A 16069-nucleotide genomic window follows, 5' to 3' on the forward strand; every position below is an offset into this window, starting at 1 on the left:
GCCCCAACCCATTTCAAGCCTAAATTTCAGTTTTAAGCTTAAAAAGCAAGGGGGGAAAATAGTGAAGAAAAAAAAAAAAAAAAACACCGAGTGTAGTTGATTGACAGCAAAATGTGAGTTGCTCTCAACCCTAAAAATCTTTCCTTTTTCTCTGAGGTAAAATCCCTAGTTTTTTTATTTTATTTTATTTTATTTTTTCCTCCCAACCCTAAAAACACAATGTTTCCTTTTTAACATGGATCGGCTTTCCCTACCCAAATTCCATCTTGGTCCCGAAGTGCAGAATATATCAAAATTTTCAATTCAATCCCCATAAAAGAATGCATCCTCATAGACTTGAAAGACATAGGTTTATTTACTGTTTTATTGAACACAAGGTCAGGTCAAGTGTCAGACATATAGGAGCTATGGTTGCAATATTCCCAAGAAAGTCTATTGGTTTACATTTCTTTGTAGTTCTAGGATGGCTTTCAGGCTTTTGGGAACACAAAGGGAATTTTCAATTCAATCCCCTTGAAGGCATCTTGATTGCATTAGTTCAATGCAGAGGTGAAGGGAAGACAAACTATAATGGAATGATTCTCAATTTGTACATTGTGTTTGCTTTCCTATTGTTGACCTTAATTCTGAATTTACTTATTTTGAGTTATATGTGAGACCATTGCATGATGTAATGCCAATGGCTTTGGGAAGCCATTCTCGTTAGGTTTTCTGGATTTTATTTGTCATGGTCAATCCATGATAGATGAGTCTAAGATCATATTTGGGAGGACTCATGGGAGATGATCAAATTTTGTGCTCCACCATCTAGCTTCTAGCGCTTTTTTCTAGTAAGTCCAAATTGTGAAACTTTGATTTAGTAGAAACCTCAATGAGGCAAATTGAGGACTTCAATTGGGACCTTCCATTACTGAAAAGTATATTTTGATGCCCTTTTATCTTGGTAAGAGATGTTGATTTGGAAATTTTAGGCGCATTCCCCGTAAATTCTTTGACCTAGGATGGACAGAAGTCTAATGTCCCACATCAACTGATTATCACATTTGGTGTGGGGTTACCTCTATCCCCCAGTAGCTTAGGCTTTTAGGAGTGTATGTGGTCCCACATCATCCTTCTTGTTCCTTGGAACGACTCGCAAAATATCTTCCCTCTAACCAAACTTACTTGGAAGTGGAGAACTCCTTTTCAGGTGAAAAATTTTACTTGGTTAGTGACTAATAGGATTAAAATTTGCTTTAGATAAGGGACATTATACAAAGCCCTCAGCTTGAACAGATGAGTTTTATGAAGAGAGTTTGAAGAGACAGTTGAACATCTCTTTCTTTATTACCTCTTCACATAAGCTATGACAATCTCTTAGCATTTGGATATTATATGGGAATTATCCCTTTTTACTTTCCTTAACATTCAAATCCTTGAGAGGAATTCATTCTTTGAAGTATAGTGGAGTCATTGCTTCTAGTGATTATAATCAAAATGGTGATGTCATTTCATGAAAATCCTAATGATATTGGTGTAAGGCATGTCACAAGACTCTTACTGCAAAATAGACTCGTTTCAAATTGTAAGGATAACAAAATGGACTCATTCAAATCCTATGTAATACATGATGAACTGGTTTCTTTTTCCTATATGTTCACATTTTTTCTCAATCTATTTAAAATGTTGTAAAATATTAATTTAATCCCCTATCATCCTGGTGAGAGATGTTGATCTGGAAATTTTAAAAACATTCTCTTTGAAATCCTTCTTTGCGTTCCTTGAAGGACTGTCAACCAACTTCTGTCTAACAAAACTTAGTTGGAAGTCAAAAGCCCTTTTTCAAGTGAAAGATTTTGCTTGGTTTGTGGTTGATAGGAAAATGAATTTAAAATGTTCTTTGACGAGGACAGCTTACAAATCCCTCAACTCAAACAGGTAATTTCTATGAAATGGTTGCGGAGACAACTAAAGATCTCTTTCTTTATTGCCTCTCCACATAAACTTATGCCAACATTTTAGCATTTTATGGGAGTTGTCCCATTGTACTCCCCTTAGTATTTAAATCCCTAAAAGACAAATCTATCCTTTGAAATATAGTGGAGCATTGCTTCTAATGATGGTAAGGAACCAGGAGATATCATTTCATGAAAATCCTAATGATAATTAAAAAAACAGACATTTCAAAAGACTACAAGTGCAACATATACTTGTTTCAAATGGTAAGGACGAAAAAAGGGATTTATTCACATCCTATGTGATACATAATGGAATGGTTTCTTTTCCTGTATGCCCTCATTTTCCCTTAATCTATCATCCTAAAGTATTGATGTGTAAAGTTTTGATTTCTTTTCTTGTATGTTTTTTTCCCATTCTGTTGCAACTTACATTTATGTATTTGCTATTTTTATAGGACAAACATGAAAAGATAAGGGAGGTAACCCAGACACTGGCCTTTGAGAAGCAACTAGCTCAAATCTATAAAAGGTACATGGAAATGGTTATTGTGTACATTGAAGACTATGATAGGAGTATATCAAAGACCATTGAACTTACAGTAAATAATTTGAAAGAGATGGAGAGTAGAGAACAGTAATGTCATAGACAAATTGAGAGTGATTCGAAGCTCATTTTGTTTTTGAAAAACCAAATCAGGATGGTATGCAAAATGATGTTTGACGGGTAACTTATTATTTTGATTGTTTTGTAGGTATGCCTTTGTTCCAAATTCAAGAGGATCAAGACAGTTTTTATAGCATGAATATCTTCATCAACATGCATTTTCTTTTTTCTTTATGTGACTCTTCTCCTTGGAACACGTGGTTGATTGAAAAATTGGCTTGGCCAAACTCAATATGTGAACCTTTAAGCCAATATTTATTCTAACGAATAATACATAGGATTGTTTAAGGGTCGTTTTGACCAAGGTTTAAAGTATCGGTCAAGTCTAGTATGAGTGTGGTATTTGATACCATATTAAACAAAGAATTGGCAACGAATCGGTTAAACTCGATAGAATTGGTCGAGATTCTAAGTTAACTCAGGTGAATCGTTCGAGTTGCCAAAAAATTCCCTAGTTCAACTCTAAAATGAAAATTTTTTCTTCCAAATCATGGCAAAATAACACAATACAACAACCAAATTTGAGAAATCTTTGCAAATTAGTGATTCTATTCAAAAGGAAAGGTTTTTTACAACCCGTGATTGAAGGCCCGTGATGAAGAAGATGACACCGGTGAAGCCTTTGAAAAGTTTTTCAGTCCCTTGACTGTTTTTGAGGTATATAAGAAAAGGAGGTTGAGAGCATTTCATCGCTAACCTCACAATGGATGGACTATGGTGTTTTCGTGTCAGTGGTGTCATTGCGGTGATTGGTGAGAAATATTAGATTCCTCATCCTCCATTGATGATGATCCTGAGTGTTGGTCTCTCATTTCTATGCTTTGTTGTATGTTGTAGAGAAATTTTTTGTGTTTGTCAAACTAGGGTGCTCTTCTCTCTCTTGTGGTGTGGGTTTGAGAATTAGGGATTTGAATTTAAGGGAGTAATGTATGTTATCATTGTTTTAAATGCTAATATATGTAATACAAATGGTATTGTATTAATGTGTTATTTTATCGTTCTAGATGCTAATGTGTGGTATAAATTGTAACTTTTCATTTTTTTTTATTTGATTTTTGTAATTAAAGAGTAGGGTTTGTCATCAATTTCAATATTAAAAATTCTCTAAATAATTCTAATTTTCATAATATTTTGTGTTATTAATTTTTTAAACTTATTTAATTGTATTTTTTTTTTAATTTTTATCTATCTTATTTTGCACATCGTTTGATATAGAGTCGAGATGTTGAGACCAATGTGCTTCAAGACCCTCCAAGTCAATAACCGTGACCATGACTTTGATTCATGATCTTGATATACCATGTATATTGAATCTTCCATCCCCCCCCCCCCCCCCCCCCCCCCCCCCCCCCCCACTTTTTTTTTTTTCCTTTTTTGAATTTATTTTCTTAGCAGTTCAGAACAAGCTCATTTTAGGATCTCAATAGACATCTGTCTTCTTATCTATGATCCATTTTAGTGTTTTGAGTTGGTAATCAAGATGCAACTTTTGCACTACTTTCTCATTTTGTGCAAAAAAAAAAAAAAGAACATACTATGAGCTAAAACTCTTGCTAGACTTGGATACTTAGTTTCCATAGACTCCTAGGACCTTATGACTTAAAACTATGAGGTTCCTATTTCAACTCTGTGAAAGTTAGGGTTACTTCATGAGTAAAACGATCTAGGTTTTCTTTTGCAAGAAGGAAAACAATGGTAGACTAGAAAAAGAAATCCAACATGGACATGAGCATGACGTTTGTTTAGATTGATTATCCAACTTTAGTAGAATAGGAAAAATTTATCCTAGTCATGCTAGTCAGTTGCATGTTCAGTAGGAGATGGTTAGTGTGAGTGCTTTTTGGCACTTGTGATTGGAGGTGATTGATATGCTCGATATGACATCTTACATGAATAACAAGAAATTAAGTCCGATGCAATTAACCTAGTTTATCGCAAGTAATTGATAACACACATGGTGTTGCTCCCCCTATATTCTAATTCCCAATTGTATGAAACATTGTGAAAATATTTTGAATAATCCCATGTTGACAACATAGATTTTCTTTCTTGTTTTTTTTCCCCTTAAATACGCCTTATCAAGATCCAAATTTATTGGCAAGTTGCACATTGATGTTGGAGCTCCATATAACACATTCTAAGATGGCTAGGGCCCAGAACTTCAGAATAGTAAACTAATTTGCTTATTTTCTTACATTTTTATTTCTTTTACTTTCCTCATCTAAGTTCTTCTAAACTCTTCTATGAGTTACTTAGGAATTCCATTAGTCACTCATTTTGTGCTTTGGCATGTCTAGTATCCCTATCTATAGTAACAATAGAGTTCCTACTAAATTTAGAAGGTATGATTATGCAACAGTAGTGGGAAATGAAGATAATATTAATGGTGCAATATTTATGAGTGCAGTTACTTTGGAAGGTTTCTTTAGCACTTCTATTGAAAAGGTTAAGAATGCCAAATTGGAATATCATACACAACAAGTTCAGTTTGACCTCTAAATATTTTGTGTTCCACTTGCTTTCTTAGACTGCTTTCCTTGAGGTGGTTTTCTAAATTTTTGCCAATACAAATGTTACCTCTTCAAGACTCAAGTAAAGCTACATTCTCTAGCAAAATTTTATTGTAATCTAATGATTACATGTGTTTCTTTTGTTTTTTAGGTATGAATAATACTAATGACATGTTCCAAGAACCAAATTCTGCTCAAATGGCATTAGTCTCAATAGCCCCCTTTTTTTAATAGAAAACATAGGAATTTATAGAAAAACGCCAATATGAGTTTGAAACCAACAATACATAGTGTGGAACAAGAAGCTCGAAAGGAAATGGAAAATGAAGAGGCCAAAACAGGAGGTAGTTACAACATTTGGCTTATTTGAAGGCCAATCAACCTTAGACTAACATATGTTTCACCATCTTATATGAGACCAAGCATATCTACATAAGATTAATTTGATTGTTTGAGTTTAAATCATGTGACTTGTAATAATACCCTTTCTGGGACAATGCTTGTCTTAGGAGTTAAAACTATCACAAGCTTGTGTGACCATCTTAAAAATTTTATTGGACACTATTGCTTGTAGGTCCCATGAGTTACAAAAATGTTGTATAGTAATTAATAGTTATTTTTGTGCTATAATTGTTTTTAAATATACCATTTGTGTAATAGTTATTATCTTACCTATATAAAATATGGTAAGAGGATGAGATTTTTTTTTGTTTGGTTCTTTTGGATACTAGATCTATTTCTATGTAATCATTACAATAGTGCTCAATGTAATATATATTTGTGTGTGTCCATATATGTGCATGTATTATAGTGTGATTAATAATTATTTAATCTGAAATAATTATTTAAGTATTCCATTTTTATACCATATATGCTATATAGAATGTGGCATTTTGAAAGAAAAAAAATATAGTCATAACTTTAGTTTTTGACATGAATACAATTTTTTTGTAATAATTATCATAGTAAATTAGTAATTAATGTCATAATAATAAAATTTACTTCTTTTGAGCACTGGTTATTCTTAAATATAATATCAAGATAGAATTTCTTATATACAAGGTTTTTTTTTTTTTTTTAAGAAACAAGCCAATACACACTATTATAGCCAATGTTACAATAATAAGATGGTAAATTTATGGATGTCTTACATAGTAAGTAATAGTTATTTTGGAATAATAACAAATCTAAATTTGGTATTTATATATCATATCTTTGTGAATCATTATGGAGATGGGTACCTATGGAAGAAAAAGGTGGAAAAATACTTTTTAAAATAATTAATATAATAGCAAAAAGATAATAATTATTGTATTGTTTTTGTATAATAATTACTTTAAAATAGCATTTGGCTACAATCTTTTATGGCAGAAAACAATGGATGACTATTATAATTATTACTCCAACCTGTATTACTATTATAGTGGATGTGATATCCAGTATTTATAACTAAACAATAATTGTTTTTTGAGACTTATTTCTAGAGAAAAAGAGAAAGTACACAGACACTTACTATTGAGAGATAAAGATAGGTTTGGGACAAAGAGTCTTGAATTGCATATTGACTGTGAGGCTAGAATTTTCAAAATAGTACGAATTCTCAGTCAGTTTCTCTAACTTTTCTTTTCTTTCATTTTTATTCTATTATAATTTGTTTAATATTATGAAAATTTGGGTTTGCAGCCATGATATGTTAATTTAAGTGTTAGTTGATTCTCTATTTGATTGTTGAAGAGCTTAAGAAAAGAAGAAAAGTAAAGTTTGAATCTTTATGTTACGTTATTTGGTTTAGATTGAGAAAAAAATGAAAGGAATATGAAAATTATTTTGTCAAAAGTTGTATATTTTCCCCCCCTGCAGTGAATTGGTGTATTAGGCTTTTTGGATAGAATTTCATGTGGGTAATGTGTATTTTGATTTGCGCTTCAAAAGTTTGAAGAATGTAGGGTTCCCTTTGTTTTTAGAGTACTATTGCTGGGAGTTTTCTCCTTTGTTCAGTTTGTGTAGGAAGGACCTCTCATCATTCCCTTGGTTTCTTCTCTTTCTTTTGTACCTTTTCTTTCTCCTGTATCTTTTCTTCTATCAATATATTTTCTTCGTTTATGATAAAAAAAAATGTGTATTTTGGTTTGTTAAATCATTCTTGTTAGTTTTGACTTTTGAGTGTGTTTAGTTTTTCTTTATTTTTGTTATAACATTTGAAATTGGGACTCATGAAATGCATGTAGAATTTCATGTAGCTAAAAAAAATTATTAGATGGGCTCAAAATGAATAGTGATTTAGGTCTGTTTGGCTGCTGAGTTGTTGGATTCATAGATAAGGAAAAGAAAATTTAATCTTTATCTGTCTATTTAGCTCCTATAAAGAATGAGAGAAAACTCCTTAACAAAGAAAACAATTTAAAACAATTTTCTTTTCTTTCATTCTTTCCAAGAAATTATTAAATGAAAAATGTTGATCAAGCCTTCAACAATTATTCAACCATGTAAAGCATTTTGCTTCCACAAGGTTTAAACAAAAACAAATTCTCTTGTCGGTTTCTTTTTTCTTTTTAGAGGAAAAAGTCTTTATCTTCCCATTTGTCCACATAGATAACTAAAGAACTGGAGTTTTATAGTCTTCTTTTTATTTTTCCCTTGCAACCTTTTCATTTTGGTCTGAAAATCATTAATTCATTGTTTTCATTGCAGTGGATTTTGGGGCCACAAACGATGCTGGTGGTGAGGTGGTGGGGAATTCTGTTAATATGGAGGGTGACCAGCAGGGAAGTTTTGTTGAAGTGATAGCTCAACAAGATGAGGATGATAATTTGGATCAAGATTCTTCAGGAAGGGAAATACTTCCTGGAGATGAACCTTATGTGGGTCAGGAGTTTGACTCTGAAGCTGCAGCTTACGCTTTTTATAAGGCATATGCGAAGCGGGTAGGTTTCATCATTCGTGCAAGTAGGCTTTCTAGATTGAAGGATCATAGATCTGAAACTCGCAGGATGCTGGTTTGTACCAGGGAGGGTTTTAGATTGTGTGACAAGCATGAAAGTGCTCTAGAAAACAAGGAAGAGAGAAAGGCTGGTTGCAAGGCAAAACTTGTAATGAAGAAAATGATTTCTGGTAAATGGGTTGTCCAGAAATTTATCAAGGAGCACAATCACACTGTGGCTCCTGTAAAAGGTCAAAGAGATTTGATCTATGATCAATATCTGGTAAGTTTTATCTCCTCCATTATTTAAATCATGTTCATTAATATAAAATCTTCAGCTTAAATTGTAAAAGAAATCATTATGGAATTTCAGAGAACCACATAAACCTTTGAAAAGGAAATTATTTTTCCTTAGTGTTAACTTCATTCTAAAAATTTTAATGAAGGATTTAATAGCTCGTAAGTTCTATTTCCAAACATTAGGAGAAAAAGTTGCAAGAGTTTTTCTTGGTCTCAAGTTATCTATGTTGGACTGTGTGTGCAACTGTGCATGTGTATGCACGGTTGTGCATTCATGTATGAACACCTATGTACCAGTGGGTGTATATTTGTTAATATTTTGTGATGTTTATGATAGATGCGCTATAACTGCCTTGGTAATGTTGCTATTCTACAAATAAATAAAATATAAAAAAAAATGTGAAAAGTTGATTTTGCACCAATGATTATACTTGAAAGGGCACCATAGGCTCAACGCCCTAACCCTGAGGAGTAGCTCAGTTGGTCCGGCCTTGGGTTTGCTCCCTAATGGTCACCAGTTCGAGTCTCCTCAGGGCCATTGGAGGTTTACCCGGTCATTAACTTCAGGGCCCCGTGGGATTAGTCGAGGTGCGCTCAACACCCTGATATAGGTAATAACTAAATGGGCAGTATCCACTAGACATGAATAAGTTGTGATCACTTGAGAGTATTTATTTATTTCTGTTTGTTATAATTAGTTTCATATTGCACTGTTTATTGTCCTTGAAGATGTTCTTTAGGCTTAACATTGTAATGATGTCACTTATGTCGACCAAGTTAGGAGAAAGCCTTTGGAGTGTCTTATATACACACAATGCACCTTATTGGTAAGCACAACCCTTGATTGACTCTTACGGATGGAGGTTCAAAAAAGTGGGAATAAACTGTATGCATGTCAAAACCATTTTAGCTATTTTGAGAAGAAACGAGCCCACCCATGTGTAGGAAACAAGTGTTAAGCAGTACAAAATTTGGATCCCTATGAAGATTTAATTTTCCATTTAGAACAGAGGATTGAAAATGACTCCAATATCTAACCTTATTTTGTTGATTAATTTGATTAATTTTGTTGATTAATTTCCATTCTCTTTTTTTATTTTGTTGATTAATTTCCATTCTTTTCAGACTAATTTGTTTTTATTTTTCATGGTACAAACTAAACAGTCTTCCAAGCTACTACTAAAGACTGTCTTTTACTGCATGGGATTACTAAAAACGTATACTCTCCAATAGGTCGGACCCAATATTGTGGTTAGATGGTCACATCATTGCCCATGAAAAAATATTTCCTAGGGGCTTCCTTGATTTTTCATAATACAGTTGATTTTTAGTTGGTGATATCACTTAATAGACCAAGTGGTTCTCTAATTTTATTTTGCTACCAAATAACATATAGATTTGGGAAATCTCCTTGGTTGGCACTGGTCAAATTAAAACATATAGACTGCACAGTCACGACTTTAAACATGTTTTGAAGTAAGACATCTAGCTTTTGTTACCACGTCATATTGATTCATTCTTCCCATCCTCCCTCTCATTCTCTGTTTGCCCTTTATTTCCTTATCTCTAAAAAAAGATCTGAAATATACACTTGCCTTCTACTTTAGTGGGGCCAATGGATGTTCATGAAGTTTGAATTGCCATTTTTTTTTTCATGTGATGCTAAATCCACTGTTTTATGATATTTTAATTTAGGATACGACAATATTTCCAATGTTTATTGTTGTTCTTGTTGATGAATCCATTACCTTATCATTTGAAAGAATCTATTAATTATAGATTGCTTAGGCTCTTTGTACGTGTAAAACTAAGTTGAAAACTTGAAAGGGACTAAATCCGATCAACATACTATTGTGTTATGATTGAGTGATGGCCTTGCCTTGAATTGTTGTAAAGAACTGAGAGACGCTATTTCATGAAAATCTTAAAATGTTGGTAAAAAAATTAGAGTTGTTTCATGAACACCTAAGTGCAACATGGACCTGGTTTTTCAACGGTTAGAAGAACAAATGCATGTTTTAATCCTTATTAGATTTAATGGAATGATTTCATTTTCATCAGACTTCCACATTTGATGTTGGTATTTCAACCCTTTTTTGTTCATTACAACTTACCTTCTTTTATGATTTTGCTTTTGTAGGATGAACATGAAAAGATAAGGGAACTAACCCAGTCACTGGCCTTTGAGAAAAGACGAGCAACAACATATAAGAGGTATCTGACAATGGTTATTGGTTATATTGAGGAGTATAATGAGAGGATGTCGAAGACGATGAACAAAGCCACTGAGAATGTGGGAGAGATTGAAGTCAAAGAACATGAAAATCATTAGATAGTTTCAATACAATTTGAAGAAGATTTGTTTTTTTTAATATATAAATAAAACCCGGAAATGGTATGCAGAATGCTGTTATAGTTTGTTTGTTGTTGTTGTTTTTTTTTGGCAAAAGCAAATTGTGATTGTAATGTTGGCATAAATTTGTTCCAATCTTCATTCCAGTTGTGGCGGTTATACTACATTTGTTGTCCAAAGAACTTGTTGTAGATCCTTTATTTTGTTCTAGTAGCAAATGTTTTTTTACGTGTTTTCCTCCGCTAGTCATTACCTTGTATCCATCCCAAGGGTGGTCCATTGCTACTCATTTGATACTATTTTGTCCTACCTCATCTAAGGCAAAGCATTAAACTTCTTGTCCTTTATATGGGACACACACCTTTGAGAGTGATTTTCTACATTTCTCTCCACTTTTCTTTCACCTTATGTACATATATATATCAACATATTTGCTCCAAAGGTAATTCTATGAACCTTAATTTGGGTTTGTTAACATTAGATTTTGCATATTTTATTAATGTTTATTTTCTTTATCTAAATTATGTTATATATAGACATGACATACAATCCAATTATTATATGTTTTTATGATTAGATAGATAGAATTGTTTATTTGATTACTACTATCAATACCATTCCAATGGCGATCTTCACTTGTTTCCTATATCAAAGCTATGGATAAAAGAAGTCACCGTCAAATAGCCCACCCCGCTAAAGTACCAATGGTGTGCTCTTCTGACAAAAAGAAATTGGTTTGCGCCTAAATTGAAGTGATGAGATTAGTGGTTGATCTTTAGTAAGCTTCTTATGCATGAGTGTCAAAAGCAAGATATTTTTTAGTTTGGTCCATCAACATTTGGTTACTTTTTTTAGTAAGTATTGAAACACGTCATAAGTAATGTAATGTCACATATATATTTTTAAATCTCATTATTTGTATTCTAATTGTATTTATTTGTACTTCTATATATATATGGAGATAGATAGATAGAGAGAGAGAGAATTATTTATTTGGTTACTACTATCAATACCATTCCAATGGTGAACTTCACACGTTTTAGATTAAAGCAGTGGATGAAAGAAGTCATTGTCAAATAGGCTACCCTGCTATAGTACCAATGGTGCGCTCTTCTACCAAAAAAAAAAAAAAAAATAGTTTGCACCTAAATTGAAATGATGAGATTAGTAGTCAATCTTTAGTAGACTTCTTATGCACTAGTATCAAAAATAAGATATTTTTGAGTTCGCTCCATTAACGTTTGATTATATTTTTGGATAAAGATCGAAACACGTCATGAGTAATATGATGTCACATATATATTTTTAAATCTCATTATTTGCATTCTAATAGTATTTATTTGTACTTTTATATTTTAATTGTATTTACTTGTATTCTTATTTTCTTATTATACATATTCAATGATATGAATTTAGATTTTCATAGGTATCAGAATGACACCTTAGCAATTTTTTTTTTAAGTTAAAATTATAACTTATATTTTATAGTTAAAAAGTGAGATAAATGATTACGTGATTACAAAGATTGATAAATATTTTTTGAAGGGATGTATTTCCATTATTTTTTCTTTAAAAGCACTATTTTGCCCTTAAACTTTTATTTATATATTTAAATTTAGCTATATATTTTTTAAAATTTTTATGAAATCATTTTTAAAATGCATTTTTTGGTACCTAAAAAATAATAGCACGGGAAGACCCAAAAGCGATCCCTTCTCCCTCTTAAACCCTCGCTGTCACCAGCCCTGAAACCACAAGCTGCTTACTCCGCTCCGGCGAACCACCACAGCATCTGGCTCCGAAGCCCTCCGTAGAGGTACTCTGTCTTCGCAGCCTCTCTGTATCTCTCTCTCTCTCTCTCTCTCTCTCTCTCTCTCTGTTTTTGTTTTATCGGCTCCCAAATATTGAAACTGTTAATGGGTAAGATGCGGCTATTCTCAGAACCCTAGGTTTAGACAGATGAACAAACAGCTTCATTTTTTCCCCTTAATTTTTGAATTGGGGGAAATTAGAATTTGGTTGGCTTGCTTGACATTTGGATTTCACATCACACTCTGTTCTTCCACGATATTTTTTTTTTGAAATTTTTTTTATTAGTGGCCTCCAGAAATTAGCTGATCCAAGGAAGTTATGAGGCTCATTGCTTTCTCACCTTGTAGCTGAAAGTCTTTCACCTCCCTATCAGCAACTAATAATTGAAAATTTGGGATATGCATGAAATATAATCATTTATACGAAAACCTATACAAGTAATTAATATCAGCATGAAAAATAATGCCATCCTTAGTGTATTTAATTGTCTAGTTAAATTTCTTTTGTTTACTGAAATCATTGCCAAAATAATTTTAATTCAGTTAAATTACTGGGAATATATCTCAAGCAAAAGAAACCCGTTTCTCCTTTCTTTTTTTTTCTTTTTTCTTTCCCCCACTTTTCTCTGCAACCAAACAGTTAATCTTGCTGATTTGTATATTTTCAATGTAAATTTGTGCTAGTTTTATGTAATCATGTTACTATTTTGTCTAATCCTCTTGTTCATAGTTGATGGAGATTCTACTATTAATTTGCTGCAGTTTTGGGTTTATTGTGTTTGAATGTTTATGCATGATTTATAGTGGGTAGGAAATTTATCAGTTTTTCAATCAAAGTTTGAGAATATTGCATTTTTTTTTGGATTGCTTTTGTAGCTTAGAATGATTATCTGTTTGATAAATAGTTTAGCTTTTCCTAATGATGCTTATCTTTTCAATAGGGCGATCTCAGAAAGGGATTGATAATTGAAGCAATTCACAAGATTGTGGAGCAAAATCAGCAGACAGAGCTATCTAACAGAAGACTAAAGCAGGAAATTCCAAATGAATCAACCAGTCCAGAAGAATACCCTCTATGTTGGTAAGCAACTGAAAATCCTGATTAATCAATCCACATTTACTCATATATGAATGATGATGATGATGGTGGATGACTCAAACAGGGGGGCTAGCAGAGGAGGTGAATGAGTCGATACTGCATTCGGCATTCATACCTTTCGGGGACATAAAGGATGTGAAGACACCATTGGACCAGGCAACCCAGAAGCATAGATCCTTTGGGTTCGTTACCTTCCTGGAGAAGGAAGATGCAGCTGCTGCCATGGACAACATGGATGGTGCTGAGCTCTATGGTCGAGTCCTCACTGTTAATTATGCCCTTCCTGAACGTATTAAGGGTGGTGAACAGGGTTGGGCTGCTCAACCCAGTAAGTTTTTCCTCACTCCTTCAAACCCAACTTAGTTCTTTCTATTTTTTCTTCCAAACTTATGCTTTTACTTTCCTTTTGGTGCATAAAGTATTTGTTTCTCTTTTGGGTAATTTTCTTTTATTATCATCTGTGATTAATTAGAATTAGAAGGGCCAGGGCCTTTTGGACAAGATGTATTTCCATTTTTAAAAAAACCCTGTGTTATGTAGCATTTTTCAACATTAGATTTTCATCATTTAAGATAAAATCATTACCACTCATGCATGAAATGAATTTGTCTGTATATTAGTACATAAATCAGTATAATGCTGGTGAAGGTTTAATGCTGTAGACTAATTTGTAGAGGTTAATTATCTGAGAATAAGAGATGCAATGTTCCAGGAGAATCTTCTGAAGTCCTAGTGGTGTTGGGTTACTTAGGGTTTAGTCTATTATCTAACTCAAATTAAGGTTCAGCTCTAGGCTTCAATATAATCTATCAAAAGAAAAAGCTCTAAGCTTCAATATAACAGGTAAACTGCTAATATATTTCAAACAACCTGTCAGGGCCAACTCCCTGTTATCAAAATACATGTATATTGAAACTCAACCAAAGAGGCATATGGATGTTATTGAGCGCATATGTTTGGTTCATGGAATAATCAATGCTGCTCAATAGGTCCTGCTAATAACTAATTAGGAACATGCCCCCCATAAAAAAGAAACAAAGCTCTGTATTGCTGTGACTTCAATATGGCGTTGTGCATGGTACTCCGTTTTTCACTTGGTTATGGGGTCTTCAAGCTGTTTACTCTAGTCAATACTTGTAATATACTCCTTTTGACGAGCCATCCTTGAGGTGGTTGTAAAATCAGTTGGATAGAGTACTCTTTCTATCTTTCCTGCTGATCAATTATGCCAAGTAGATGGAGTACTCTTTCTATTTTTAGAGACCTACAACTCTTACTTGCATCTAGAGGGCCTCGGACATGTAGATGAATGGCGAAAAACAGTGTGGCTGATTTGATGTTATATATAATTTTCTGTCAAGGCTCTTGCTCTGCGTTTATTTGTTACTCATTGAAACCCAATTCCTAATTATTTTCAAGAAAAAGAATCAACTTTCCCAGTATTCAAGAGGACCCCTTCAAAAATGAAACTCGTAAGAAATGATACATTAAATATCGGAGATTATGTTTCTTAACCTTTTCGCCTATACTGGACATTTTTTTGTATACTTCATGTGTACTGTGCTATGCATCCCCTTTGGTGTTTTTAATATATGTTCTCTTTTGCCTATACAAAAAAAAATTAAAAATGTGGGAGACTACCAAGGACTTCTAAAAGGTTAAATCTTCTGATGAGTGGTGACCACTGGCTGGACTGATACTAATACAAACCTTAGCTCTATTTACTTGATGTACATAATTGGGCTATAAGCCATGAAATTAGATTCTTCTTAATCACCATTTTCGGATTTGGGATAATCTTCTTTCTCTGACTGGCAGTTTGAGGATTACCCTTGTGCATGTGGGATTGATATGCATGTGGTTTTCTGTTTTGCAGTTTGGGCTGATGCTGACACATGGTTCGAACGACAACAACAAGAAGAGGAAATGCAGCGCATTCAAGCTGAGAATCGGGCTGCAATGCAGGCAGCCGAGGAGTTACACAGAAAGAAAATGGCACAGGAACGGGAAGGGGAGAAGGACGAAGAAGTAGAGGGCAAGGATGATCCCATGGCAAGGGTGGAAGCAGAGGTCTTGAACCAGAGTAACAGTTCTTAGCAACCAAAAGCAAGCACTCAAGTCCCGGAAATGGTCACATTTTCATCAAGAATTATCCCCCCCTTGTTCTTTCTCACAACTCACTGCTCTGGGATGAAACTGATATAGTGGAACAAATACTTGCATTATCATTTCCCAATGTTATGTTTGGTTCTTGAAAAATGAAAAGGAAAGAAAAAAAAAATTAAAGAAAATGATATGAAAAATATTTTTTTAAAATTAAATATAATTAAAATTAGTTAGAAATTTGTGTATTTTAAAATTATTTAATTTTTGTGTTAATGATTTAAAATAAATACAATGAAGTAATAAATAAAAATAATTTATTGGGTTTTAATTTTTTTTTCTTTCACTTTTTTATTTATTTATTTATTTTCT

General features: G+C 33.1%; 2 protein-coding genes across 2 annotated transcripts; both read left to right on the top strand.

Moving 5' to 3' along the window:
• The first annotated feature begins 85 nt into the window (after positions 1 to 85).
• Positions 86 to 10856, top strand: LOC117913765 (protein FAR1-RELATED SEQUENCE 1-like). Its single transcript, XM_034828796.1, has 4 exons — positions 86 to 156; positions 2393 to 2466; positions 7803 to 8314; positions 10472 to 10856. The coding sequence occupies exons 3-4, from the start codon at positions 7859 to 7861 to the stop codon at positions 10661 to 10663; spliced, it is 648 nt and encodes a 215-aa protein (XP_034684687.1). The 5' UTR covers positions 86 to 156; positions 2393 to 2466; positions 7803 to 7858; the 3' UTR covers positions 10664 to 10856.
• Positions 10857 to 12376: 1520 nt separating this feature from the next.
• Positions 12377 to 15853, top strand: LOC117913767 (peptidyl-prolyl cis-trans isomerase E-like). The gene is made up of 4 exons (XM_034828798.1): positions 12377 to 12500; positions 13437 to 13576; positions 13659 to 13922; positions 15471 to 15853. The coding sequence occupies exons 2-4, from the start codon at positions 13540 to 13542 to the stop codon at positions 15689 to 15691; spliced, it is 522 nt and encodes a 173-aa protein (XP_034684689.1). The 5' UTR covers positions 12377 to 12500; positions 13437 to 13539; the 3' UTR covers positions 15692 to 15853.
• Positions 15854 to 16069: the final 216 nt, after the last annotated feature.

Source organism: Vitis riparia, chromosome 5 (genome assembly GCF_004353265.1).
Source record: "Vitis riparia cultivar Riparia Gloire de Montpellier isolate 1030 chromosome 5, EGFV_Vit.rip_1.0, whole genome shotgun sequence".
Taxonomy (NCBI): domain Eukaryota; kingdom Viridiplantae; phylum Streptophyta; class Magnoliopsida; order Vitales; family Vitaceae; genus Vitis; species Vitis riparia.

Coding starts and splice junctions, on each gene's coding strand:
- LOC117913767 (XM_034828798.1), top strand. CDS start 13,540: ATGAATCAACCAGTCCAGAAGAATACCCTCTATGTTG. Junction 13,577..13,658: donor GAAGAATACCCTCTATGTTG/GTAAGCAACTGA, acceptor TGACTCAAACAG/GGGGGCTAGCAGAGGAGGTG. Junction 13,923..15,470: donor GGGTTGGGCTGCTCAACCCA/GTAAGTTTTTCC, acceptor TCTGTTTTGCAG/TTTGGGCTGATGCTGACACA.
- LOC117913765 (XM_034828796.1), top strand. CDS start 7,859: ATGGAGGGTGACCAGCAGGGAAGTTTTGTTGAAGTGATAGCTCAACAA. Junction 8,315..10,471: donor TGATCTATGATCAATATCTG/GTAAGTTTTATC, acceptor TTGCTTTTGTAG/GATGAACATGAAAAGATAAG.